This window comes from Sander vitreus, chromosome 21 (genome assembly GCF_031162955.1).
Source record: "Sander vitreus isolate 19-12246 chromosome 21, sanVit1, whole genome shotgun sequence".
Classification (NCBI taxonomy): Eukaryota; Metazoa; Chordata; class Actinopteri; order Perciformes; family Percidae; genus Sander; species Sander vitreus.
This window is the reverse complement of record NC_135875.1, coordinates 26,761,813-26,789,424: the sequence shown is the minus strand read 5'-3', so window position 1 is coordinate 26,789,424 and position 27,612 is coordinate 26,761,813. Positions and strand designations below refer to the sequence as shown.

Here is a 27,612-nt window from a genome sequence, read left to right as displayed (position 1 = left end):
TCTTTGATTTCTTCCAGTAACTGTAATGTTGCATGGCTGCTTAATCTGTAACGCTTCATGATTTCGTGTTCACTCAACTGAAAAAGTGTGATCCTTGTGACAAAAATCTTTTCAGCTCATCTCCTTGGCCTGTCTTCATCTTGCTCAGATTACTGCTGCCATTTCACCAGGAGGCATATGCCAGGAAACCCTCTTGCGGCTGGTTTACACCTGCTTTTAAAGGTCCCATGACATGGTGCTCTTTGGATGCTTTTATATAGACCTTAGTGGTCCCCTAATACTGTATCTGAAGTCTCTTTTATATAGGCCTTAGTGGTCCCCTAATACTGTATCTGAAGTCTCTTTTATTAGGCCTCAGTGGTCCTATAATACTGTATCTGAAGTCTCTTTTATTAGGCCTTAGTGGTCCTATAATACTGTATCTGAAGTTTCTTTTATATAGACCTTAGTGGTCCCCTAATACTGTATCTGAAGTTTCTTTTATATAGGCCTTAGTGGTCCCCTAATACTGTATCTGAATTCTCTTTTATATAGGCCTTAGTGGTCCTATAATACTGTATCTGAAGTCTCTTTTATATAGGCCTTAGTGGTCCCCTAATACTGTATCTGAAGTCTCTTTATATAGGCCTTAGTGGTCCCCTAATACTGTATCTGAAGTCTCTTTTATATAGGCCTTAGTGGTCCCCTAATACTGTATCTGAAGGGGGGCGGGGGTCAGTTAACCTGCCTGTATCAAAACTGTCCTGATGAAACTCGCAACTCAAGTAAATGCGATAACTGAAGTGATGGACCAGCAAAGATGAACAGAACAAATGTTGATGATATTTCTGGAAGCTAATTGCAATAAATTGTGAATTCTCAATTTACTGTACGGGATTACGTGTACTCCCATAGATCAGTTCAGTATAATGTCCATTTCCACGGCACACATTTTCATGTCATACTCACCTCTCTGCCAAGAACACTTTCTTAACTTTTTTTTTTAACAGAAATGCAAATTTCTTTCACAAACTATTTCGATGCCTTTTATTTTTTTCTTCTTCTTTTTTTTTGCAATCGCTGTTAAGCTACTGTCAGTGAGACTCAAAACTTCCTACATATGTTTCAAATGAAAAGTCTACGAGGAAAGGGAGGGATTATGTCCTTTGAGTGACTGGGAGGCTTTCAGTGGAAATCAGCAGAGAGGTGGGCAAGACATGACTCTCTTGACACTGTCACCACCGATGGAGTGATTTAATACATGTCTATGATCCATATAGACACATACACAAGCCACCATGGGTTTCCTTGTTATTTGATATGTATCTTAATTGGCTGCTTTGTTTTAATGCAGAAAACCTTTTCTACTCCCATTTACTTTGCACCCATTCAGAAACCTTTTAGTAGACGTGAAACAACTAGTCAATTATTTTCTCTTGGGAAATTGTAATGAGTATTTTTCAGTGTTTTGTGACATGTTATAGACAAAACTATTAATCGATTAAACGAGAAAATATTCCGCTGATTAATCGATTATGAAAATAATCGCAGCCCTTTTTGCAATTAAATTGAAATCCATAGTTACATTTTACTCATTAAGTTCACATCAAAAGAAAAACCAACATTAATAGTATTTACTCATTTCAAATATTTCATTTTTTTTTCACTAAATCAGAGATCTTCAACAGTGGTTCCTCAGAGTTACTGCAGGGGGGCCAACAAATTATTGTTAGTTTTTTGAAAGTTTTTCAAAAAAGTAAAATGTCTTAACATGAATCGAACATATTATTAGCAAATATTAATCAGCCTATTTTTGGTTAAAGACAAACAAACATTGATGATAGGCTTACTGGCCTATAGGCAAGGCAGTCACTAAGGTAGCCATCCACAGATACAGTTAATCATAAGGATTCACATTAAAACATGATTCAAAATCATGCCAACAATAATTTGAATAGCTTACTATTCTATGCATAAACAATGGCTGTGTATAGGCTTTAGGCCTTCCTACACCTTATTGTAGGCCAACTTTAATATGCAACTTCATTTTATACAATATATGTACTAGGGGGTCCCTGCTCCGTCTCTTTCAGTTAAGGGGTCCTTGGCTTAAGAAACGTTGAAAATCCGTGCACTAAATTAAACTTTTTGCCAGGTGGGGTGGATCAAGTATTGGTCACTCCCCATTGCTGCCCAGCTCTGTCTTCATGCTTTGTCTCCCAAGTTTAGCTTTACCAGTGTGGCTGTTAAGAGCTGATGTCAGGTGTTTTTTTCTTTTTTTTCTCTTTTAATGGAAGGCAGTTATTCACAGACGGGGCCAATAAATGTCTGCTATTGCCGCAGGAAGGCAAAATGGCTGCTGTATATTTCACTGAGGTCACGTCTTAATGTCCTCCCTACTGATGAGAGGAAGGAGGGAGGGAAAGAGAAAAAAATGCTCTAAGAGACAGAGAGAGACAGAAGGGGGTATGAAGTGGAAGATGAAAGGGAGAAGTAGAAGAGAGACAGAAGCGGTGGAGACACAAGTGGATTGAAACATAAATTAGATGTCCTCTCCATCTCACTGGCTCTGTTTCACTATCTCTCCTCTTTACATTTATCATTCTGTGTGTGTGTGTGTTTGTTTAGGGAGTTCACTATGAGGTCACCAATTAAGCAGTCCAGCAGTAATGTGAATCAGACTGCAGGCGTTTGTGATTTTGAGAGTTTGTGCTTGTGAGACAGGTAAATGTGTGTGTCTGTGTTTTGTGTGTCTCTCTCTTGTTCTCCCTCTCTCAACACAGACTTTACTCCCTCATTCATTCATCCATCCACACACACACACACACACACACACACACACACACACACTCACACACTCACACACTCACACACAGACATTTCATTAGCTAGTGTCAGTGTGTGTTCAGTCATGCGGCAGCAGCTGGGTCTGGCTAATACCGCAGCCTGCCATGTGACTGTCTGCCTGCCACCCTAATATAGTGTTTCTGAGGTGTATGTTTTGTAAGGATGAATAAAGGTATAAGTACAGTGGAAGTCCTAATTTATTCTCCTCCATGATTATATTGTGCGTAGAGGAGAGAGAGAGAGACGCAGTCATGGATGCTTATTGTTCCATATGAAGCAGGTGATGCTTGTCTTAAGTGTGGCGCTCTATTGTTCAGTGTTCTCTCTGTTTTTGTCTGTCTGTGTAGGTGCGATGGATGATGTACTGGATTGTGTTTGCTCTCTACACTGTGGTGGAGACCATCACCGACCTGACACTGGCATGGTGAGTTTCACACAAATAAACACACATATGGTCATATCTTGGTGATGGTAGAATGACAGTTCTATCACTAGTGGAAATTCCCTTGCTGATATTATTTATGTTGATATATGAATTTCAGTGGTAGCTAATGTAATTAGAAAGGCCTTGTATTAATGAGAATGACAGATGGAAGAAAGTTTGGCAACACAGGTAGGAACACATAACCTGGGGCTTGTCATAAAGGCGCTGACACACCAACCCGATTATCGGCCGTTGGACAGTCTGGCGAGGTCGGTGACTCGAGTCAGTTTGGTGTGTTCCGTGCCGTCGTCAGTCAGAGGTAGGGTTGGGATATCGTTTGGATTTTAACGATTCTGATTCCAATTGCGATTCTTTCTTTCGATTCCGGTTCTCATCGATTCTCGATTCCGATTCTTTGAGGGCTGGAGTTGAAACGGGTCACATGCTTATTTCACAAATAAGAGGAAAGTTTTATTTTGATTCAATGGTGGGTTGCAATTTTACCGGGCTTTTTCAATGTAAAATAAAGCCACACTAGAGCACTGCTTACAGTGCTCCAAGGCTGCAACACAACAAGCGCCTGGCCGCTACGGAAACCAAAACTTGCGCATGTTAAATTTGGGACCCATGATCAGATTTGAAACCAAATCCTCTAAACGATTCCAATAAAGAAATGATTCCACTGGAATCGTAATTTTTGAAACGATTCCAAGTAGGAATCGGTTCTCAGTGACCAATCTGATGAGTGCTAGCCCTTGACTAGCGAATCAGTGCACGAGAAAACCGGAGCTGACAACGCCAGTATCTTCTTATTACTAGCCATCGTATTTTCTTCCGTTCAGCGAGTAATGACAACAACGATCCTTCTTGACTACTATCAACACTCTCTGATGAAAACAATGACTGATGGCAACGTGCTCTGTGTTTAGTAGGTCTACAGAGATGTTCCGTCATCTCCGTTTTTTTATTTTTTGGGCAACAATACAGATTAGCACCGCCTGCTGTTATGGCGACGTATTACGTCTCACGCACGCGCAGAATGTACGCTCAAGTCGGCGTCGCTTCGGTGTGTTCCAAGGCACTTTTTTGACCTCGGGGAGCCGACTGATCAGTCCGACTGCCTTTTCTCCCGACGGTCGGCCATCAGGTTGGTGTGTCAGAGCCTTAACATACACTTCAGGAGTGAGTCTTTGGTTTGAGGTTTTTTCTTGTGTCCACTGTATTTCACAAACTGTGATGTTCCATGTAGTCGTTGATGTAAGTCATTCGAAACTGAAAATATTCACATTGGGCATCAACAGGCACTAAATTATACTCTGCCTAAACAACTGTCTTTACAGGGGTACATTATCTTAAAGCCAGTGTTTCAGTGTGCCTTAAACGTGACTGGGTTTATGGCATGTTCCAATCATAGGAACCCAGATATCTGAAATAACTTTGACCCAGCTGATTCTTACCAGTGTCATATTTGCTACAATGGACCTGGTGTTGTGCCTGTGAGCCTCTCTGACCTGAGGGAAGAAGTTTAATAAATAATTTGGGGCCGCTTCACCATTTACAAGTTAACCTGAAACCAACCCCACCACTCATCTGTGAGAGGCCTAACTGTAACCTAACCTATCGCGCCATTCACACATTCAGACTCAAACACTGGCAATGCGGCAGGTTGCCATTCATTGTGAATTGAATTCAAAGAACACCTCTACTCAAAGGTGCCCTGTGGTGCAATGTGGGGTTGTTGAGATGTCCTGAGTGGGAGTGACAATATGTTCTGTACTGCACTCATCATTGTATCCGTTGAGTGGAGGTAGCCTAAACCCTAACCTCAATCACAGAAGCTAGCACTGTGGGAATTGGAAACACCATTTGAAGGTGAAAGAAACTTTTATGCAAGAGTTGCACAACCAATATACTGGCCCGAAGCGTCATTGTGATCCTTTTTTAGATAATAAATCTGTATGTTTTGCCCTTGCACCTTTACGCTCTGTGTTGTAACTCATGTCCACAAGTTACAAAAAGTAACTTGCAGGTTAGAGACCCCAGTGAATGAATGTGTAGGAAAATGATGTCAAAAGATTTTCAAAAAGATATACATACATATACACTGCAGTGACCTCTGTAGTCGTTTTGCAAGACGATGCCTTTCACTTTAATCGCGTGGTAATCTGCTCCGCGGGAAGCTATGTGCACTGGTGCCCCGGAGGGAAGCCAAACACTGTTCATCTAAACATTGTGTGTGTGTGTGTGTGTGTGTGTGTGTGTGTGTGTGTGTGTGTCCAGGTTTCCTCTGTACTACGAGCTGAAGATAGCCTTTGTGATCTGGCTGCTGTCCCCCTACACCAGAGGAGCAAGTCTTATTTACAGGAAGTGTCTGCACCCTCTGCTGTCCTCTAGAGAGAGGGTAAGATCATCCATCCATCCATTCATTCATCCATGTAATTGTTGTTGAAAATATTATAGCCTTACCACTTTGTACTCTGATTAAACTGTCTACTAGAAAAGTTATTGATGTTGTCTCCCTGCAGGAAATAGATGAGTATATTGTGCATGCCAAAGAGAGGAGCTACGAGACCATGGTCAACTTTGGCAAGCAGGGACTGAGCATTGCAGCCACCGCCGCTGTCACTGCAGCTGTCAAGGCAAGTGTCTCTGGCTTCTACTCTATTTGGTTTGATATTTGTTTAAATGTGCTACTTTTTCCTTTTATTATTTTTATCTTAGATTTACTTAAGATGCCCTTCTGTATTCACCAAAAATTCACAATAGCATGGCTGAGGCAGTTTGTACCTTACAGTATATCTGACTCTCGTGGTTCATTAAATTAAGACAAATGTCCCACAAATCCACGGCTTCCTGTTCCCTCTCCCTAACACCTTGGTCTTTAACTAGGAGGATAAGTATTGTTCTTGATTCTCTTTCCAATCTGACTTTGTAAGAAACTGTTATACCTTTTGCTTCCTTTGCTTAGATGCAACAGTGTTCTCTACCTGTTTGATGCAGCAAAGCAATCCAGCAGATTGTTTTGCTAAATTCTACCTGTTGGCAGGGAATGTACTCACTTGGCTTGCTAAACCACTTGTATGGGAAAACGGACAGAAATAATTATTGGTGTGTAAAAGAATGCAGCAGAGTTCCATTACACGCTACAGCGAATCCTGAATAAAATCTTAACTTGAAGATGAGAAACATTGTGCTCATGCAAATGTATCCACTGTGAGTGTGTTTTTAAAATACCTCCCACTCACTACAAAGTCAGTATAAATGAGTGTGTGTGAACTGGTTTTTATCAGCATTGTGTGAATACCTGAGTGTGTCAGATAATCCCTATTGAGCTCCTGTCTAAAGCTGCGTTCAGACAGGGAAACGGCGATCTGGCAATAGTCCGGCAGTGTGGGAGGGTCACAAACGGCTAGGGCTGTAACGAAATGTGATATGAAACCGAAATCGTGACACTCAGATCCATGAACCTGTGTCGCGGTTTGAGAAGGCAGAATCGACACACACCCCTTCCAACTCCCAGAGTTATCCTTCCCGTCCAGATCCAAAAAGACGGCTAAACGCAAAGGGGGTGTAACGTTACAAATGGCCGCTGTTCTGACTCGGGTGCCTGGGTCTGTTTCCCAAAGGTTCAGTAAACTGTTGTTAGCGTCCTTAGCACCGGAGTTAAGTGCTGACCGGGAGAGTGTGGCAGACAGATGGAGTGTGCTAGCTGGCTAAATTGCCATTAGATTAGTTGTCTATCTGTACAGTTAACGTTACTGATGAATTCATGGGTTAGCCCAGAGTTGTTAACCGTGGTCAAAACAATCATACTAAAAATAACGGAGCGTGTTGAACGATATCGTAATCTTATGTTACCCACCAAGAATTAGCTAACTTTATAGACCAAGCATTCCCTATAGCTACTTGTCAACCAGCACCTGTATATCATATACTGTATTTAGAATGGACCAACAGATCCCGTTGCTCTGGACGGAGACCAGTGAAGGATATTAGAAGCACTTTTCCAGTGAGCTCTGAGCGTTACTGAACAGCCTCCAACTGAGAGAGACGACGTAAATGTGACGGGGATTGTCCATTACTGTTACCATTACCATTATTCTTATGTCTCGTTTTTGGAAACATTATTTTAAGATACAAAAGAATCTTTGGTGTTTGATCGACCAATATTGAAATCAATCAATATCAATAAATAAGGTCTCTGTTGTATTACTGTGTTGCAAAGTGGCATGTAATCCATGACAAAACGATGCCATGTGGCAGAAAAAAAGTTGTATTACGTTTACTGAGTATAACTCTCTTTCCCCCCCCTCTGGTTTACAAGCTCTTCAGTCTCACTCCTTTGAGAACTGGGCCACTGTTACTCTTCAATTCAATTAGTTTGTGTTGGATGTAAATTTAGCCACAGTGTTCTGTGAGTCGCATCGAATAAAAACACTAAGGAATGACTTGAGGTGTGTGTGTGTGTGTGTGTGTGTGTGTGTGTGTATGTATATATATATATACACACACACACACACACACACACATACATAAAGTATATTGAAACAAAGGAGATGTGGATCAAAAGAACCAATGCCAGGGGTAGAAAATAGTTGGCTTTAACTTTAACATAACTATAGTGTATGTGTCCTTATAGTGACACCCGTGTGGGACCTGTAAAAACCCTCCTGTCTCTGCTAACATTAAACATGTCATTAATCACTGCTTCAATAGCTCTCACTCTCCAGCATTCCAGTGTCATGCTCTCTCTCTCTCTCTACCACGCTTTGTGTCTCTTTTTATTTGTCTCTTCTCTGCCTGAAAACCGTTCTCGTCTCTTCCCCGCCTCCCTCCCTTTATCTCTTACATTTCTTTTATTTCCTTTGCCTCCCCTTGTCTTTATTGTTTCTTCCTTCCTATCCCCATGTGTTTTATCATCACCGTTTTAGGTCACAGTGCTATTTCGAATCCTTTAAAAAGCTTTTTGCGTTCTAAGCTGGAATTTGATTAACCTTGGCTTGTACAATACAGCCAGCTGCACCGTACATAAAATCCATCTGTCTGAACCTGCCAGACAGAAGAAAACTGCTCAGAGAGCACTTTGAAGGATTTCAGCAGAGACTGGAGCCGTGGTTTGGTTTATAAATGCCTCTTTTTAGGATGTGATTTTATTGAGTAAGAAACTCCTGAGACCCAAACATTTGAAAGTGCTATATGCACCGACCTCTATTATGCATGCAGCATACTGGCATATCGATGTGCATGTAGCCGGAGGCTGATTTAAATTGCATCTGTAAAGCCTCTACAGGTGTGAAGAAGCAGACTGTTTTTTTTCTTCTCTTACTGCTTCCTTCAGTTGTTGCTGCTGTTCCACCTGAATCAGAATCTTCAGATTCAATTAAGTTTGGCGGAGTACACCCCGGACAGGTCGCCATTCAATCACAGTGCAGACACGTAGGGACAGGAAGCCGCCTACTGGCAATTTTAGAGTCGCCAGTTAACCTAACCTGCATGTCTTTGGACCAGGGATCGACCCATACTGTTTTTTCAAGGCCGATATTGATTATTAGTAGTTAATGAAACCGATAACCGATATTTGGAACCAATATGCATTTACAGTGAAAATGAAAATGTCAGACTCAGTGGTGAGTGAAACTGAAGCAGAGGGACAGACACAGAGCTGAGGCCAAGCCAGTAGTTGAAGTACAACACTTTTTAATACATTAACTTTATCAGATATCAGGCAAATAAAACGCTGATACAGATAATCTGCAAACTGCCAAAAAAAACGGCCCGATAATCAGCCAGGGCCGATAATCGGTCTCTACCTAATTTGGACAGAACCTTCTATCTGTGAGGCCACAGTGCTGACCACTGCACCACCTGGTTAATAACCATGTCAATCTTAAACATTTTATATTGCGTTTGACAAAAATCATAACGTACGTCACATTACAAAAAGTTATGCTAATAATATTTGACTAAATGAGTAAAAAGTGTCATTAGCTTAGCATAATTGGATATCTTCAACTCACTTCAAACAGTAGGAATATTACCAACTCTGAAACACAGAAATTCTCCATGTATGTAGACACATTAATAAAACAAATACCTTAAAGCTTTAGTGCGTAACTTAACGTCCGTTACATTCAAGCCATCACCAAATGAGTTGCTACAAAGCTAATTAAGACTATCAGCTCCACAAAACTCTCTCTGGATGTCTCAGTGTGACTATGTTCAGAAGATTGTGGCGTCCGGCGACTTTCCCCGCGCAGAAACTCAAGTGAAGATAATGACCTCTTCTGAGGAGTCCATCATGTTTTTTTAATCCTCCTTGGCTACTAGCAACTACATCGAGGACGGGTGGGGGTAAAGCGCGATCACGGAAGGCTTGTATCATGTGGACACGCCAACCGTTTTGTTGTCATTACTTAGAATTCCTCTTGGGGGAGACAGAAACCACGCACTATAGCTTTAATTTGCAAAATGTATATTTTTTGGTCTTCTAAAACTGTAATGTTTGGCAGTAACGCTAGGTTGTGATGCTACAGTAACTACAGGTCTACATAGTTGTTGCTCTTGATTGGGCTGCACTATAGAGGTTTCCTAGAAACCGTCTTTATTAGATGAAGAAGTGCAACCCTGATCCCTGCAAAGTCTGATCTTTGTTTTGAAATTGATTGAAGGTTATCAAAAGGCATGTTTCTGCTGCTAATGCTTAATATGGTGTCAACTATTGGGAGCCTGTGGGAAAACTGTATCACTTCTGCTGGGCTTCTGCTCTAAGTGTCTAACCACCATGTACACTGAATTTGGAAAGACTGAGAGCCACATTGTGTGGTTTCTATTTATTTATTTTACTATTTGGTCAGGGTGAGGTTGTGTGGATCTGCCCCAGCTTGCTTATTAGCTAACCCTCTTTTGACTTTGTTTCTCTTTCTCTCTCTCTGTACTGACATCCTTCTTTCTTTAGGGTTTGTGTGCTTCAGCAGGCTACTCTGGGAGGTAAAACCAGTCAGTGTAAGCAGCATGGACAGAACTTTCCATTTCATACCAGCATTATTCCTCCATGATACCATGTTTCCCATCCTTTGATATTCAAACATGTATGTTCTTTTACCAGACCTGGCAGCTGAAAAATAAATCTGTCTATTTCCATCTAGTTCTTAGTGTTGTAAAGAATCAACATTTACAAATACATTCAACTCGATATTTACAAATCTAATTTTTCTTCATTTATCTCTTAATGTTTGCACTGTTTGTGTGTTTACACCTTTCATTTAATTATAACACTTCACCTATTCTTCCAGTTTCTTTTTTCACTTGCTTTGTTTCGTCAAATTTTCCTCATTTTTTCCCTCCCTTCTTGTTGTTGCCTACTTTTGTTTACTTCCATGATGATGTTTTCTTTGTCACTGTAGAATTTTGATTAGACATTTTAATCTCTGATATTAATATGTCTGGCCTGCCTGATAAACTGCCAGCCAGGACACAAAATCACATTTGCCGTTGTCACTACCGGTCCATCTCCCGTATTAGTAATCCTACCAAACACTTGTTGCAGTTTGTGTCGCGCTATAGTCAGTAGTTAAGCTGGGGAAAAAAGCTGTGTGATAGCAAGTAGCGGGTCAAAAAGCTCACCTTTGTTAAGAATAAACAACACTAAATTCTTAGCCTGCTACAGTTAACAGCCCTAACTATCAGAGGTTCTGAGTGAGGTTTATTAATTTGCCTTATCAGTTTTGAAACCCGTGAAGTCATTGACACGCAGTGAAGGCTAAATGCTTATGTTTATGACATCTGACCCCTGCATTTGTCATGTAATAATAATAATAAAATGGCAGCAAACCAGTAGCTCTTCCTGTAGTATGGCCACTATAAAGGTAAAACTATTCTGAAGTTTTACAAGAAAAAAACAAAATGTTTTGAGAATAAAGTGATAGTTTTACAGGAAAAGAAATGGAATATGAGAATTAAATCAATTTCAGTGATTTTTACAAGAAACGCCGTTGTAATCAGGGCTGGGCGATATAGAGATATATATATATATATCGTTAAAGCGGCATAAAAATGTCTATTGTTTATATTTTGTCTGAATTAATGGCCAAACTGTGTTGCACGACGCTTTATGTTCTGATCCACGTCATGTGCATTTTGCACTAATAACATGAAATGAGAAAATACTCTTTACACTTTACAAAAATAGGCTATTTTTACAGACTATTTATTTATTTATTGAATTACCAGAAAATAAGCTATATCGTGATGTATATCATTTTGGAAGTATATAAAATGATGATCTTTATCGGCAGAAAAGATTTTGGCCATATCGCCCAGCCCTAGTTGTAATAATAATTATAAAGTTGAAATATTGGGCAATTTATTTTAATACTCTTGAGTAGTGAACAGGCGAGAGCAGTCTGTCAGCTTATGGGTCAGATGAAGGATGTGGATGACCTGAAGTTCTAGTGGTCAGAGATTTAAGGATATTGTGAAAGTGAAGTTAAACCATTAACATACGAGTCCGTAACAGGACCACAGGGGGGACTTGGTGTACTTCAGACGGCTGAGCCAAAACACAAAGGTTCAAAGCTAAACGATTTCAAGCTCAGTAGACTCAGAAGTCTCTTGAAATGCAATGAAAAGCATCCATTGTTAAATTTTACACTAGCTGTGCAATGAATGAACATAAAGGCTCTGCTGGTATCTTTCTTACTTTTCAAGCTGCATCCAACTAATAGAATTTGTTCGGGTTAGTAAGACAACATACATCTGTTTTTAGTACTTAAGCAGCAGTCAGTAGTTAAGTTGTATGATAGTAGCCCATAAATAAGAAGATGACCACGCTCATTTACAACAAAACAAACCACACAAATTGAGATTTGTCTGACTGCAACAAAAAATTCCACCTCACCCAAAACAGCCTAAAGCCTCCGGCCCTCCAGATATTCAGTTGGAACCACCAGACTTTTTGTAGGCTGGCTGTAGATGTTGAGGGGAGGAGTTGGTAGTTAATTGTTTTCAACACTCACTCACTTCATCAGTGTTGTTCTCTGTGAGGTCTAAAGTGCAGTTTGCTGGTGATGTAATTGTGTGTTGTGTGTGTGTGTGTGTGTGTGTGTGTGTGTGTGTGTGTGTCTCACAGGGTCAGGGTGCCATCACAGAGAAGCTGCGTAGCCTGAGTATGCACGACCTCACACAGATAACCCAGCAAGATGACGGCGCAGGGAACCAGCTCTACGAGTACAGCTCCCGCTCAGCCAACCCTGCCGTCAGGAGATCTCAGAGCACTGACGCTGGCGACAGAGCAGGTACACACACACACACACACACAAAATGCTGTTTTTTCGTAGTGTACAAGTACATATGCACAGACTTCCTTAGCAGATGAAGTTTACTCAGTTGTCATCCCCAAAAAATCCATCTGCCGAGGAAGATCGTGAAATGCAGATGAAAACTTTCCTGGAAGATGCTAGTAAGTAGACCTTGAGGGAAGATTTTTTTCATCACCCAAAGCATGATGGGAACCGTAGTAGTTGTTTATCCTAAATAGAAATAAGAACAAGAAAACATGCGTGTGCTATATATTTACATTACATTTCTCAGGCTTTGTCTTAAAATAAGAATAAATGACATGGTAACTGTGTATTCACAATAGGAAGAACATGTGGGAAAATGACTCAAAAATGAGAAAAATAAAAAAGTGATTTAAAAAGAACACCACGTATTATAGAGAAAGTGTGAGTAAAGGCTGTAACACAGTCTGAGTGAAATTGATTTCACCCTAACTGGTACAGGTGGACTCAGCTAGGTTTCGTGGTCCTAACTCGGGTTCGGCAAAATAATACAAATTTCTAAATTTTTAAGCAAATTAGGCACACAGATAGGGCTGTCCATATCAAGAGAGAGAGAGAGAGAGAGAGAGAGATTCCCAGCAGACAGAGGGTATGAGGTTGAGTGGGATGCTGGTGGAATGTCAAACACACACACACTCTCTCTCTCTGTCTATCTATCTCTCTCAAACACACACAGCCAGTCAGTGAGGCATGGAGAGAGCGGGGTGGGAGTGAAGGACAAGAAGGGGAGAACTGAGATGAATGTATAGGAGGAGAGTATGAGGGATGGATGGATGGAGAAGAAGTGAATTTGGAAGAAGAGGTGGATGGATGGATGGAGGGAAGCAAGGCTGGTAGACAGCATTAGCATACTGAGAGAGGAAAGACAGTATTATGTATTCAGCTCAGCTAGCCAGCCAGCAGAGAGATGAGGGGAGGAAGGGATTTGTTTTACCCTCCAACTGCTCTCACATGACATCACACACCCTCTGGTGGCCATATTGGAGGTCCTCATATCTTAGACAACAATGGTTTTCTACAGATGATTGTTTTGTGAAACATGTGACTCAAAGGATACCTCTGGTGATATTCTATATATTTTTCTTTACTATCAACAAATTTCAAACCAACAATAAATGTATCCAAGTATGTGCGTATCAAAGCCTGATATATCTTCTTTCTCTGTGTCGTAGAGCTCCATTATTGAGACATGTTCCTCCTTTACTATGATACACACAAACACTCACTATAGTTTATTTTGACGGAGTCCCACATAAGGAGCTTTCCGACCGGAGGGATTTTTGCAGTTCTTAGAACTAAACGTTCCTAGAACACTTTTTTCGTCTTCCGACAGGAAACATTTGGGGATTTTTAAGTTCCTCTGGCCACAGTAGCGTACTTTTTTAGCTCCTACTTCAGAGCAGGGTCTTTTCCCTTTTCCTAGGTGTACTTGATTGGTCGAACTTATAAGTCCCGCCCACTGCCAACTCGGAACTTGCAGACAGAGCAACAACCAACAACGGGACATTTTTAACAATTTTCACTATATTATTCATCATTAAATTCACTTCTGACAACGTTTGAGGCGAGAAATGAACTGTTTAGATTTCTAATAGGCAGTCTTGTGAAAATTGATGCCGAATTGACAATTTGCTTCAAAGTTTTCGGAGTTGAGAAGCTCCATGAAGTGAGGCGACAGCCAGCAAGCGCCTGCCCCGGCCTCTAGCTTGTCACTCGGCCAGTCCTGCTCAGACACCTCGCTCTGAGCTGGAGGTCTCTCAGACCGCTCTCGTAAATAAGAGGCTTTTATTTCGCCGTTGACGGTTCGTTTGTTTAAACACATGTCCATCATAAGATTAAAGGGAACCTGTGGTTAACTGTCTTTTCGGAGTTAAACTCCACAAGCGTGTCCTGCGGCTCGGCGGCCGTCACACACACACACACACACACACACACACACACACACACACACACACACACACACACACACACACACACCCACAGCGCAGCAGGCAGAGGTGGGGTCTATTCCGAGTACAATAAAGCCCCGTCTGTGTTGAGCAAAACATTACGTGAATTACTACGAGAATGGACGGAATGCTGCTTTGTTGTTGTATGTGGCGCTAAGGTCTAGTGACGATGCTATAAAGACCGTTGCCGTGCTTGCGTCACTGCCTTACCCCTCCTACCAGTCCCTATGGCCACTTGGCCAGTCGGAATGCAAATGGAAATAAAGATTTTGGGGGAGAGTAGTTCTTAGAACTGCTTAGAAGTGTACTTTTCCTCTAAAAAGTACAAGTACTATCCGGTCGGAAAGCACCTATACACTGGCTGCCTCAAATGTTGATTATTCCGCCACTGAAAATAGTCCCCAAAAAATTCCTTCAGTTTGAATAATGTTTGTTAAAATTACAGCGACCAGGATCAGGTGTTCAGACTTCAGTAGGAACCAATGGGCTTGTTGCTGAAAGCTACAGACGGGGTAGGGAAGTCAGAGACGGACCAACACAACTCTTGGCTTTGGTTGTTTCATCGGATTGGTTAGAAAAATGTCAAATATTGGCTTTAAGCACTCTTACAGATGAATCTACTGTCCTTGTTATGTATCATCAGCATCAAGTCCACCAAACCCAAAGTAATCACACTGCTTTATTTTGTTTGACCAACATAAAATTAAATCTAAGCTATTTATTTTACAATGATATAAATTAACCTTATAATACATCATTAATTTGTAGGGCAAAACAAAGGCCTTTTGGTAAAAGAGGATATAAAACAAAATATAGGCAAATATTTAAAAGTAGTAGTAATTTAGATATCATTCGAAACAAACTGGATTTTCAGAAATGGGTTTAGTGATGGTAGGTGGGCCAAATTGTAGTATCATTCAGTACAGTAGAGATGAAGGGGATCATTGTACTGGTATATATAACTGAGTATCATCTGCGTAACAAAGGATAGAGATATAATGTTTTAAAATTTGAAATGGAAAAGGCTACAGCTACTTGATAGAGGAAGACTCCAGGCCTGCAAGTTAAAAAAAACATCATGCCACCTTACTTTGTCCAAAGATACATCAAGTGTACTTTGAGTAGTTTACAGTTTACAGGTGAATTTTTGGAGTGTGCATGAGTAGATGGAGTGTGTTTTGAGAATAAAAGTAAAGCTCAACAGCAGGTGAAGACAATGTAAATCTCCCTGACAAGAAAAGACTAGACTGTGCTTATTTCTATTCTGGAGAAACATCCAAAACATTCCACAATCCCGGTTGGACAAGATGCTCCAGCTCTTTGCTGTTGGCTGTCGACCGGAGTTTAGAATGCCAACACAAAGAAAGCAGAAGGTGAGGGACATCTGGCCTAAAATGAGGGACATCCGGCGGAACCTCCGGCGGCACAGGAACTATCCTGTAAATGAAACGTCGGCGATATAGACTATGTGAGCTGCAGAGTCCTTCCTCGGTATAGTGGGAGCCAAGCAGGCTGCGGACATTGAACCGCCTGGTTTCTAGACAAGGGTAGTTTCAACTGCAGAGTTGAACACTGTACACAAGTAGCAGGACTACTACTCCATATCGACCTCAAAACTACAGCTCTGGATTGTTTTTGTTGTATAGCAACCAACACATCCAGAATTCAGATGATATTTTTGATCTTGTGTTGGAATGTGAAATCTAATGTGAAGCTGGCCTCTGTCTCATCCCACCCTGTTTCCTCTGGGAGGGGAAAGGTTGCTTCCAACTCTAGAGAGTGGGAGGTTTTTCTCTTATAGACTCCAGATGTGACAACAATAACAGCAGCAGCTAGAACCAGATCCAATGGAAAACATCGCTGTTCAAATACAGCTTTAGAAAACCCTGATAGACACTAATACTGCCTGGGCATGGTTTCAGGCAGTGCTTGGATGACAGAACATGACCAGGTGGCAATACTTTAGGTAACAGTATTTAACATAAAACAGCGTTTTGGGTGTTTCCAGAGATGTCAGTTCTCCAGAATTTGACTTAAAGGATAATTTCAGGAGGGGGGGGGGGGTTCAACCTGGACCCCATTTTCCTATGGTTTTGTGCGTAAGTGACTGATTGGAACAACAATCTTTGAAATTGGTCCAATATTAAGCGTGAATGCTGTAACTGGCAGCCACAGACTAGGCTGCAATGTAACCCTATGGGGCAAATGAGCATTGTCAATTTTGTCCACTAAAAGCACTGTTTTTGCCACTGACAGGCACAGATTATGATTCTAAGTGTCAAGTGACAACATTATGGAAAGGATCCCTACAGAGAAGGGCCTTATATAAGTAACATTTACCTTTCTGTTTAACCAAAAACAGCTCTGAGGTCACTAGTGCTAAACCCACCAGACTCCATTTAAAAAAAACAATAGTTTTAGCGTGTATAGAGCCAACATATTTTACATGTAAATTGGTAAACTATGTGTTTATTTCAACCAAAACTAGAGTTGTGATGATTGGAAAAGTGGAAAGACGACCGAAAATGGCTTTTCATAGTTTTATTTTGTTTATTTTGAATGAAGTGTTTTTTACGATGCTAAAATCACTATTTATTTTCAGAGTCTGGTGGGTTTAGCGAACGCAAATTTCGCTGTTTTTTCCCCCGGATGTTTTTATGTTTAAAAAAAGGATCTTACTCTTTAACAGGAAGGTCGACCTCCCTAGAAATCCTTTCCATAATGTTGTCAGACACTATGAATATTAATCTGAGCCTGTCAGTGGCAAATCAAGCACTTTTGTGAATGTTAATTAATTAAAAAAAGACAAACTTACCCTTTATTATATTTGATAATAAACATTTGGTGAACATTTGCATTAGGGTTAGTAGTGCGTTTTGCTTTTTTGTAAGAGGGCAGTGAAGCATGAAAATGTGGCATAATGTTGATATCGTTCAATTTATTATAAATTATACAATGTATATTGAAATGAGGGCCGTGCCATGCTAAGTAATAAGCTGAGTCCGAAACGGAACAGAAAAAAAAAACATGGGAGCTCTTGTGTGATGAATCTGAATTACAAATATAATTCGTAGCTGCTCTCAAAAGCCTTTTTTAAAATACGGAACAAACTTGAACCAGCACTTTGTAGTCCGCAAAGGTTGTTTTGATACGAGCCACATTATGGATGTTTTGGCCACACTGGTAGACGTATCATGCTGCTAAAGTGTATTTTCTTGCTGGAGTGTAAAACAGACGGCTAGTGTATGACCTTTCTAGCTGTTGTGTTTCTATGAGGAGAGACAAAGAGAGCCGAGCAGCGAGGCAACAGTGTGTTGGCTGAGTGTCTGCTGACCTCTGCTGGACCAGCCGCTCTCTACATGGCCACCTCAATACAAGATCAGCACAGGCCTGTCATCAGACTGTGTGATCATCTCAGGGTGCATTCACTGTAACACCAGTGAAATGGAAATACAGCAAATATATTTTCATTGTCACTTTTTTATGTCTCTATTACAAGTGCAGAGTGCCCACTACTACTATAGTAGTTTTTTCTTTCTTTCTATCTTTAAAATAATAATTTCCTGCAATTTTCTTTTTCTGTCTTTTTCTGCTGCATGCTAATGATAATGGCCATGGTGTTTGCTAGGGCTGGGTATTGTTCAAAAGTTTCTGATAACGGTACCCAGACAGATACCGTGACTTTGATTCCGGTTCCTAAACGATGCTTTAGAAATTACAACATTACACATTATGGCACAAATCTTTTTATTTATGTTTCAGCTCATACTACGTGAGCCCAGTCTCACATAAGATGTTGGTAGAAGCATGCTGCGAAGACCTTCCTCCACAGCGCTGTGGAGGAGGGTCTGGCTAGTCCACACAGTATTCCGGGATGGGAGAAAAAAGTGCTCTGGTTTATTGGAATTTTTCTAAACCAATCACAGTCGTCTTGGGTGGTGCTAAGCACCGAACGGAGAAACAGTGCCTCTGCTAAATAGTCTCAGGAAGGAACTTGTTTTGGTGGAACGTGTACATTCAAAAGTTGTTTTAGTCGTGCTACAGAAAACTCTGTTTGGACCAAGGTTATAATCGTTAACGAAAACGAATGAAATAACGAAAACTAGGTGGGAAAAAACATTGTTAAAAAAACATAACTAAACTAAAACTGTAATGTCTGTTTGCAAAACTAACTAAAATTAAATAAAATGATCGAGTAAATGCCCTTAGTTTTCGTCTTTGTCGATCTTTCATAGAGCAAATAACGTTATATCTCTCCGACCATGACATTTCCTGTAGACATGTATAGTTTCAGACTGGGAACCCAGAAATTCCGACATTTCACGTCAAATTGAACACAACATGTCCGTGGCTCCGTCCCTCTCACTTGGCATCATGGCGGTACCGAAAGTCGGAAGAAAGCGGCAGTCCTATTTGATTATGACTGTGTCAGATAAAATGCCTTGCAGTGGAAGGTGGTAAAATATGTGGTCAGTTTATTACAGGGAAACATCTCACGAATTTGAAAGTACATTTGAGAAGCGCACACAAGCTAGGAGGCTAACCTAGCTTACTTTAACAAGGTAAAGGAGAACGCAAAGCCCCCTTTCCCCGAAACAGAAGCTAACCCCGGTACCGTTACGGGCACGGATGTATGGGTACAGGGCGTGGATGTATGGATACAGGGCGTGGATGTATGGATACAGGGCGTGGATGTATGGATACAGAGCGTGGATGTATGGGTACAGGGGGTGGACGTATGGATACAGGGCGTGGATGTATGGGTACAGGGCATGGATGTATGGGTACAGGGCGTGGATGTATGGGTACAGGGCATGGATGTATGGGTACAGGGCGTGGATGTAAGGGTACAGGGCATGGATGTATGGGTACAGGGCATGGATGTATGGGTACAGGGCCAGGCAGCATGACAGAGACAACAGCAGGACAGAGAACACTACAGGAGGGCTTTAACCGGCGACCCGATAGCTGCTGGTTAGTACGCAGGAACACAAAAAGCGGGTAGAAGTGTGGGTTAATATGTGGATTGATGCTGGGATGTCTACACAACTGTGTGACTCGATTGACTTCAAAAAGGTCGCCACTTTACTCCAACCAAAGTTGAAAACACCTGTTGATGTCTTCTTTAGTCTGTTGGCTATTTAGGTTTTTTTTCCTGGAACACGTCACTTGCACATTTTGCACTTACTGCTGCGTCTTGTGTAGACTGTTGACATATTTATGACCATAAGTAGGCTACATTTTATGTACTGGTGTTATTGTTGAATACATATTTCTAAAATTGTATGATGTTTTTATTTTATTTATAATTATTTTTGAGTTATTACACAATACTTTTTCTGACCCCTTTGAATCCCCCGACAAATAAACCACATTACAAAAAAAGACTAAAACTAATAAAAACTAAACTAAAACTAAGCATTTTCAAAAAATAAAAACTAAAGTAAACTCGCAAACCTGCTTTAAAAACTAATTAAAACTAAACTGAATTTGAAAACAAAAAGTCAAAATGAAATAAAAATAAAAACTAATGAAAAATGCAAAACTATAATAACCTTGGATTGGACAGATAGTCTAGCTAGCTGTCTGGATTTACCCTGCAGAGATCTGAGGAGCAGTTAACCATAGTCCTCACAAATCCACCGGAGTTTAGAATGCCGACACAGAGACAGAGGAAGGGGACGGACATCTGGCCAAAAAGAGTGAAATCCGTCAGAATTTCCATCGACAACAGAGCAATCCCTGAAGTGGAACGTTGTGGATGTAGTACTGCAGTCCTAACCTCAGCTGTGAAAAGGACAGGCTCAGTTATGCACACAAACATGGTGTCTGAAATATTTGTGTTGTCAGGACACAAATCTCAGTCTGTTTCAGTGATTCCTGATACGTGTATGTGTGTGTCTATGTTTTGCAGACTACTACTATGACCAGGAGGAGAGGACTGATGAAGAGGCGGAGCCAACCTTCTCTGAAGACGAGGCAGTCACTCAGAAAGGACTGAGGCGATCGCAGAGCGTCAAGATCTCACGGTCCAGAGTCCGTAAAGATGTAAGTCTTCTGTCCCATATTGTTGGAGGCTGTGTATTCAGATAGCAAAAAAAAATTATCTGTAATTAGTTCCTATTTTATAGTCCATCAAAAGAAAATAACCAGACCAGGGCTGTAGTCAAGTCCACCTTTGTCAAGTCCAAGACCAGGACTAGTTGAGTCCAAGTCAAGACCCAGTCCAAATAAGAGACAGTCATGGCCAAGACAGAAAAAAAAAGAATCCTAAAAAGGATTGATGCCTGATGATTGAGGTATAGGGGACAGCCAGGTGTGTACCAGGCGACCAATGTCAATGCCCGTTTAGATGGATTTTGAATTAAACTAATACCTGTTTTCTGAACAAGCACGCTTCATCATAGTTTTGTTTTAAAGGAGGTAGTTACTTAGAATAAAAAGCATATAGTGCTGGACTCGGTCGAGACCAACTAGAATATTTGGCGAGTGAAATGGCCGAGTCCATGACAAGTCTAAGTCCAAATACCAACGAGTCCAAGACAAATCCGAGACAACAGAAAAACGTGTTGACTAGTCTGGACTCAAGTACTACAGCCCTGAATCAGACATATGAATAATAATAATAAAAAAGAATAGAAAACGGCGCAACAAGACAAAGAGAGGAGGTACTCAAGAGGTTGTACATACAGTTCATGTTGCTCCAGATCGATATATTGATTTAATCCTCAATGATCCAATATTATCGATACATATTTTCATTTTTAAGATGCCCACTTTATATTTATTCTTTTTATTAAAAGGAGTAGTTTGTTTTTAATTTAAATGTCTGGAAGAGCTTAGTAATGAAATTTGCAAATCATATTTTAGTTGCCTTTTGTAAATATGATGTGTTAAGTGGGCTTATGTATGGTCTCGTATCGGTTAAATCAAATCAAAATCGTATCATGGCAGACTTTGTGATATCAGTAAATACTGAATCGTTGTCCTAAGAATCCATATAATGTTGTATTGTGATAAAACGTGGTTTACACCCCTAGTTTATATTCATTTTAAAATCAATCTGTATCACAACAAACGGCGCAGAAACTCACTGGTATATAAATACATTCATAACTGTATTATTTTCATCATTTTGTCTCCAGGCGCGTTATGGATCCCTGAAGATTAAAGGCAAGAAGAGACCAGCGCTGAGCTCTGTTAACTATGGAATATGAAAAGGATGCTGCAGACACACACACACACACACACACACACACACACACACACACACACACACACACACACACACACACACACACACACACACACACACACACACACACACACACACACACACACACACAGCAGAGCAATCTGCTGATCGGTGGATGGGATTCCAGCTCTTTAGAGCCTGAACTCTGATGTCTCTTTGATGATGAGCTTTCTTCTGGCATATTTATTACTTAATTCATCCCAAACCAGTGACTCTCTGAGAACTTTGACGTTTTTCTTTGGGTTGATTTTTGCATGAACTTGTGTGTGTTTCATCTATTGTTTGTTAGAATTGTAGTTTAGATGTAGGTGTTATGTTATGTGTAGTCTTTTAGATTTGACATCTGGTGGCTTCAGTCTCTTAGTTGAATTTAGCCTCTTTCTAATAAGGCATCCTTTTTAAAAGAAAAAGTTCATAAACTGAAATGAATGGCTTAACTAATAGTGAAATCATTCACTAATGCTTTATATCATGGTTCTAAGCCATTAATAAGAACACGCTTGGGTTACTGGGGTGTGAATCCTTCGGCTTGTGTTTTTCCTCCAACACTTGCTTTGTCTTTTAGGCTCTTTAATCTGTCCGGGAGACTCTCCCAGTATCTGCACCAAAACAGGTTTCATTGTTTAACAGCTGTTGAGTATTATAAGTGAGACCCATGGACCCTTATTAAAGCGGCATTCATTTACATTTCGGCCACTTGGTGCAGCACATCAAGCTATGAACTCAAGTTGTTGGAAAACAGTTACTTATACACACAGAATATTGGTCCAATATTCACCCTCCTTTTAGCTCACATTACATATCATCTGCTAATGGAAACAACTATGCAACTGGAAATAACACATTCTTCCTCTTGCAAACAAATTGAATTTACAATCAATAAAGTACATCTTTGATCAGTTCAATACACTCAGGGGGTTTTGCTGCTACAGCATTACTTGGTCTAACAGTGATTAATGTTAGCAAAATGCAGGGCTATGTGTTTGCACCAACTCTGCATTTCCCCTCAGCTCTACAGAGGGCTTTTTTGCGGCGTTTAGCTCGTTGTTTTGGCCCACAACTTTACTGTGTTGGTTCCCTCTCACTGCTCTCGTAATGCAGGCATCTGTTTTCAGTGGGACAAGCTTTAAACCCCACTGTACACAACCTTCTCCTCAACTAGCTGGTGAGGAAAGTGAATATTGGACTTTATCAGCTTTAAAAGACTTACTACATTGTTTTTAAATGCAACCATGATACAGAGATAAAGAGACTTTTTTTAACAACCTAGCAATTCCAAAGTTTTTTAGATTAATGGCTCATAAGTGACCTATTAAAGTATTGTATTACACATTCAGTACGCTATTAGTTTCAGCTTAAAAACCCTTTTATTAAGAGTATTGTATTACAACGTTGCTTCGCTGCCTTTCAGGTATTTTATCTGACACTAGTGTTGGAGTCCATTAACTTCCGGGTGGCTCAATATACTAATGGAGACTAGTTCTTACCCTGAGGGACACGTTCTGTAGGTTCAGACACATGCAACATTCCCTGTCACAGTGGTGACAGTATGAGAGCTCTGATTCGCAGCAGGATACCAGCAACTCTGACGTGAACATTTGAACTTTAGTAGAGTGGAGTTGAATGAATCCGAGGAGAAACACACTTGAACACCAGCAGATGAACACTATCCGTTATTCCTGTCAGAGGAGGGAGACTGAACACCAATGAAGAGAAGGAAAGGGAAGAGAAAACCAAATGAAACAAAGTGATTCTTCCAGGTTTCTCTGTGCAAATGTCAGCCTTTATAAAGGCCCAGAACTCCCACTGACTATTAATAACGATTTCTTATTTTCCTGCTTTTTACTCATGTATTTTTATATGGCTGTGTGTCCTGATCACACCCCTGGTTGTACATTTCTCGCTGTATTTCTTAGTATCAGTGAAGATTAGCTTTTTAAATGTTATTTTTTGTGTGTGTGTGTTACCTTTAGATCAAAAGGAGTCTTTTATATGTTGTTAACCATCTGTTTTTGCACATAGACCTCCTCCCAAACCTTTTTACCAATGCTGTTGTTGCTTGTCATCTCATTTTATAATGTACTTTCGCTGTGGGAGGATGCAGCGCACAAATGAGCTTAGCCATTCTTGATGATGAATGCTAATACTAACGACCTCTCATGACATCCTGAAGTTTGGCTTGTTTTTGTCCTCTGGTAGTGCAGTTAGTGCTACGCTGCTGTAGCTGAAGTTCCTTCTACAGTTGCTGTTTAGATTAGAGATAGAACAGTCTGTTTCTGTGCTTTCTGTGTCAGTGTTCTTGTGATTCAGGGGTACGTCTGACTATTAAACTGCTCTAGTAGTATTCCTAGAAACGATGAAATACTAGTCTCACATTGCCAGAGCTATGTCCACAGCGCTGTGGAGTAAGGTCTGGCTACACCACATACATTCTAGGATAGGAGATGAAAAAAAGCATTCTTACCAGTGTATCTTTGTGTGTACTTCGTCCACAGCAGTCCTTCAATCGGTCCCAAAACGTCCCAGTTAGAGAGGAACTTCCCTAAACATATTCTTTGTAAATCTTTACAATCATTCCCTGAAAGAACCAAGCAGGCCTGACTTGTTGCACGACCCAAATTTCCTTCAGAACTTGCCATTTTCAGCATTTAGTTTACTAGCTCGAAGTTTGTTGTTTCCCGTAGCGAAGGGATTTTGAGAATGTCAACACATACAGTAGAACGGAAGGTGAGGGGCATCCTGGAAATGTTCTTCCGTTGATACTGACTAGGTTTAGTGTGGCATGAGTTTTGCCATTTGCCCTTTACTGTGCATAATTTATGACCATACACACACTGCACATGGGTGAACATGCGTGCCTAAGCACATACCCAGTGTAGTATGAACGGAAGATGTTGTCCACGGCTGTTTTGTATAATGTTCTATCGTTTTCGATGCAGGTGGGGCTACTCCCCCTGAGCTGGGGCGTAAGTACGCGACCATTCAAGCCATGCTGGCATGGTAGGAATGGTTTTCCACAGAGCATAAATAGAACAGCATGCATGTCTGCCTCCATTTTTCAGCATATTCTACCCTTTAGACACACTCCCATCAAAACATCAACTGAGGGAATATGTTTTGGAAGAATGCTGTTGATTCCACGCACTTGAAGAATCTATGACAAGGAGCACTGAAGCTGTTCTTGAGGCTTGTGGTGGAACAACTTCATACAAAAGGCCCAATTTAGCTAGAATCTGCACGGATTTCTTACATCCTATTATCCGTATATGCAGACACTCAATGTATTAAGACAGCTGTGTGCGTGTATGATTTTGTAGTATATCAATAATGAGCCAAACTTTCTCATGTCACGATGTCCATTTAATGCTCATAACTAAATAGTGATACCAAAGCTTCATGTACTCACCCGGAGCTGTGTGGCTGGGGGTTTTGATCTGTGTGGGGAAAATGTCTGCTGTGTGGATTGCAAATGCAATTCAGTAAAGGCTATCCAAATAAAGAGTGGTCGACAAGTAAAGTGTGTCTGTGGCCTGTTGCATTTTTATTCTCCATGCCTTCAGGAAGTGTGTAATAGCAGCAAGTTTGGGTGTTTGTGTTGGTGTGGACTTTCCATCTTCATATTGACTATACGAGCACAAAATGGGTTCTGCCTTACACACTGTTAAACTTACTACTTTTTGTTATGTTTCACTGATGACATTTTTATCTTTTCATATTTATTTCATAATGTCTTCACTAATTAAGAATGATCACTTGAGGGCGCCCGGATAGCTCAGTTGGTAGAGCAGGCGCCCATATATAGAGGTTTACTCCTCGACACAGCGGGTCTGGGTTTGACTCCGACCTGCGGCCCTTTGCTGTATGTCACCCCCCTCCCTCTGCCCTTTCATATCTTCATCTATCCTGTCAAATAAAGGCCTAAAAATGCCCAAAACATAATCTTAAAAAAAATATATATATATGGTGTTCATATCAATAAGAAATACATAATTATACAAATATATTGTGTAAAATATAAAAATGAACCAATTTTTTTTTAATAAGATTATTAAAATTTATAAACCTATTATTCATTTCATTATTATGAAAAGTTATTTAATGATTTATTTGTATTGCTTTTCCTTTACAGAAAAATCTCACAGACGAAACCAAGACCTACAGAGTAACCAATAAAAACAGAAAACACCGATTACAGTAACAAAACCAAAAACATGAAAGATCTGGATTATGTCCCCACAAAATGTGTTTACTCCTGTGACCTGTTTAATGGTATATTCCATTTCTCCCACTCCTCTCTGCATTGCTCCATCTGCCCTCTTATTCCATAGGTTAATTGTTCCATATCATAGACAGTATTCCGGTCACCATTCTCAGCCATTCTTCTTGTGATGGTGGTTCTGCCTTGCACCATCTCGTCGTAATGGCCTTTTTACAAGCTGACAACAGGACCTTAAGCAAATGTCTTCTCTTAGTACAATATCCTCTATCATTTTGCCAAAATACAGTACTTTGCATGACAAAGGTATGTCATAGCCCAGAATTTTGATAGTGATCATAAGAACATTTACCCAAAACTGTTCAATTTTAGGACAAAGCCAGAATACATGTGAATGATCTACATGTATTGCCCCACACCGTCTCCAACAGGGTTGTACCATAGACAAGTGTTTACTCTTAATTTTGGGAGTAATGAAGAATCTGATTACATTCTTCCAACAGTGTTCTCTCCGAGAATGTGAGGCTGTCGTTGACTGTTATGCAACCATTCATCTTCCGTGATATTCACACCTAGTTCCTTCTCCCATTTTTGTTTTGGATGTATTTCCTCTTCTCTCCATTAGGTGCTGATACAATGTAGATATTATTCTATATGTCTTTGAGTTGTAAACTCCAATCATGGTTCAATTACTCCATTTCTATCTAAATTTACATTATGCTTTATTTCTTTATTGTACAAGTCCCTAAACTGTAAATATCTAAGAGGTCCTGGTTGCATAGTGTGTAATTTAGTTTCAGTTCCTGGAAGCTCATAATATCCAAGGGGTAAGCTTCTCCTCACAACGCGTAGCTCCTATGGCGCCATTTTGATGCTAACAAGCCACTCACCCGCCGTTAGCATCCCACTGACTGCCATTCATTTTGACAGAGAATAACTTTACATCTGAAGCGTTTAAAGACTCCATTTGTCCGTTGTTTATTTCTAAAGAAACACGACAGTGTATAAAAGGCTCCATTACCTTGTAGCTCACGTTATGGCTCCGTAGCAGACGTTTCTATAACAATAGGCTAACGATTGGGTCATAACCACGAGACTTCCTGTCTCATAGTAGAGGAATTACCGTATAGTACAGGAGAAGCTCTCAGGCAGTTTGGACTTCCATCAGCTGTTTAAGTGTAATGACTAATGTTAACTATCATTTTAGTGATCAATAATGAGCCTGTGTCTATGTTATCTCCTTACATATACCTACGCTCTCCGTCTCTGCTAGATTGGGAATGATTGAGATTTCTCTTGGCACAGCTACCAGAAGACTTCCAACTTTCAGACAGGTTGCTCACGTCACATCTACGTCTTCAAGCTCAGTTGGAGGCTGCTCAGTAACGCTCAGCCATCACCGGGAAAGAGCTTCTAATAGATTTCACTGGTCTCCGTCCAGAGACACGGGATCTTGTGGTCCATTCTATTCTGTCTATGATAATATCCCCATCTTTTATGATTGTGCATAGTGCTGTTATGCCATTTGGAATCCATTGTGAAATCCGGGGTGAAATGTCTGTCATGGGCTACCCATCGAAGCAGTCTAAGTTCTTTCTCTAATC

At 40.5% G+C, this 27,612-nt stretch overlaps 1 protein-coding gene across 1 annotated transcript in view; it reads left to right on the top strand.

Moving 5' to 3' along the window:
* Positions 1–25,309, top strand: part of reep3b (receptor accessory protein 3b) — a 52,542-nt gene extending 27,233 nt beyond the window's left edge. Inside the window, exons 3-8 of the mRNA XM_078278570.1 lie at positions 3,174–3,250; positions 5,531–5,651; positions 5,776–5,889; positions 12,378–12,543; positions 20,452–20,585; positions 21,683–25,309. Coding sequence (XP_078134696.1) covers positions 3,174–3,250; positions 5,531–5,651; positions 5,776–5,889; positions 12,378–12,543; positions 20,452–20,585; positions 21,683–21,754 — 684 coding nt within the window. The 3' untranslated portion in view covers positions 21,755–25,309. The remainder of the gene's footprint in view (positions 1–3,173; positions 3,251–5,530; positions 5,652–5,775; positions 5,890–12,377; positions 12,544–20,451; positions 20,586–21,682) is intronic.
* The last annotated feature ends 2,303 nt before the right edge of the window (positions 25,310–27,612 follow it).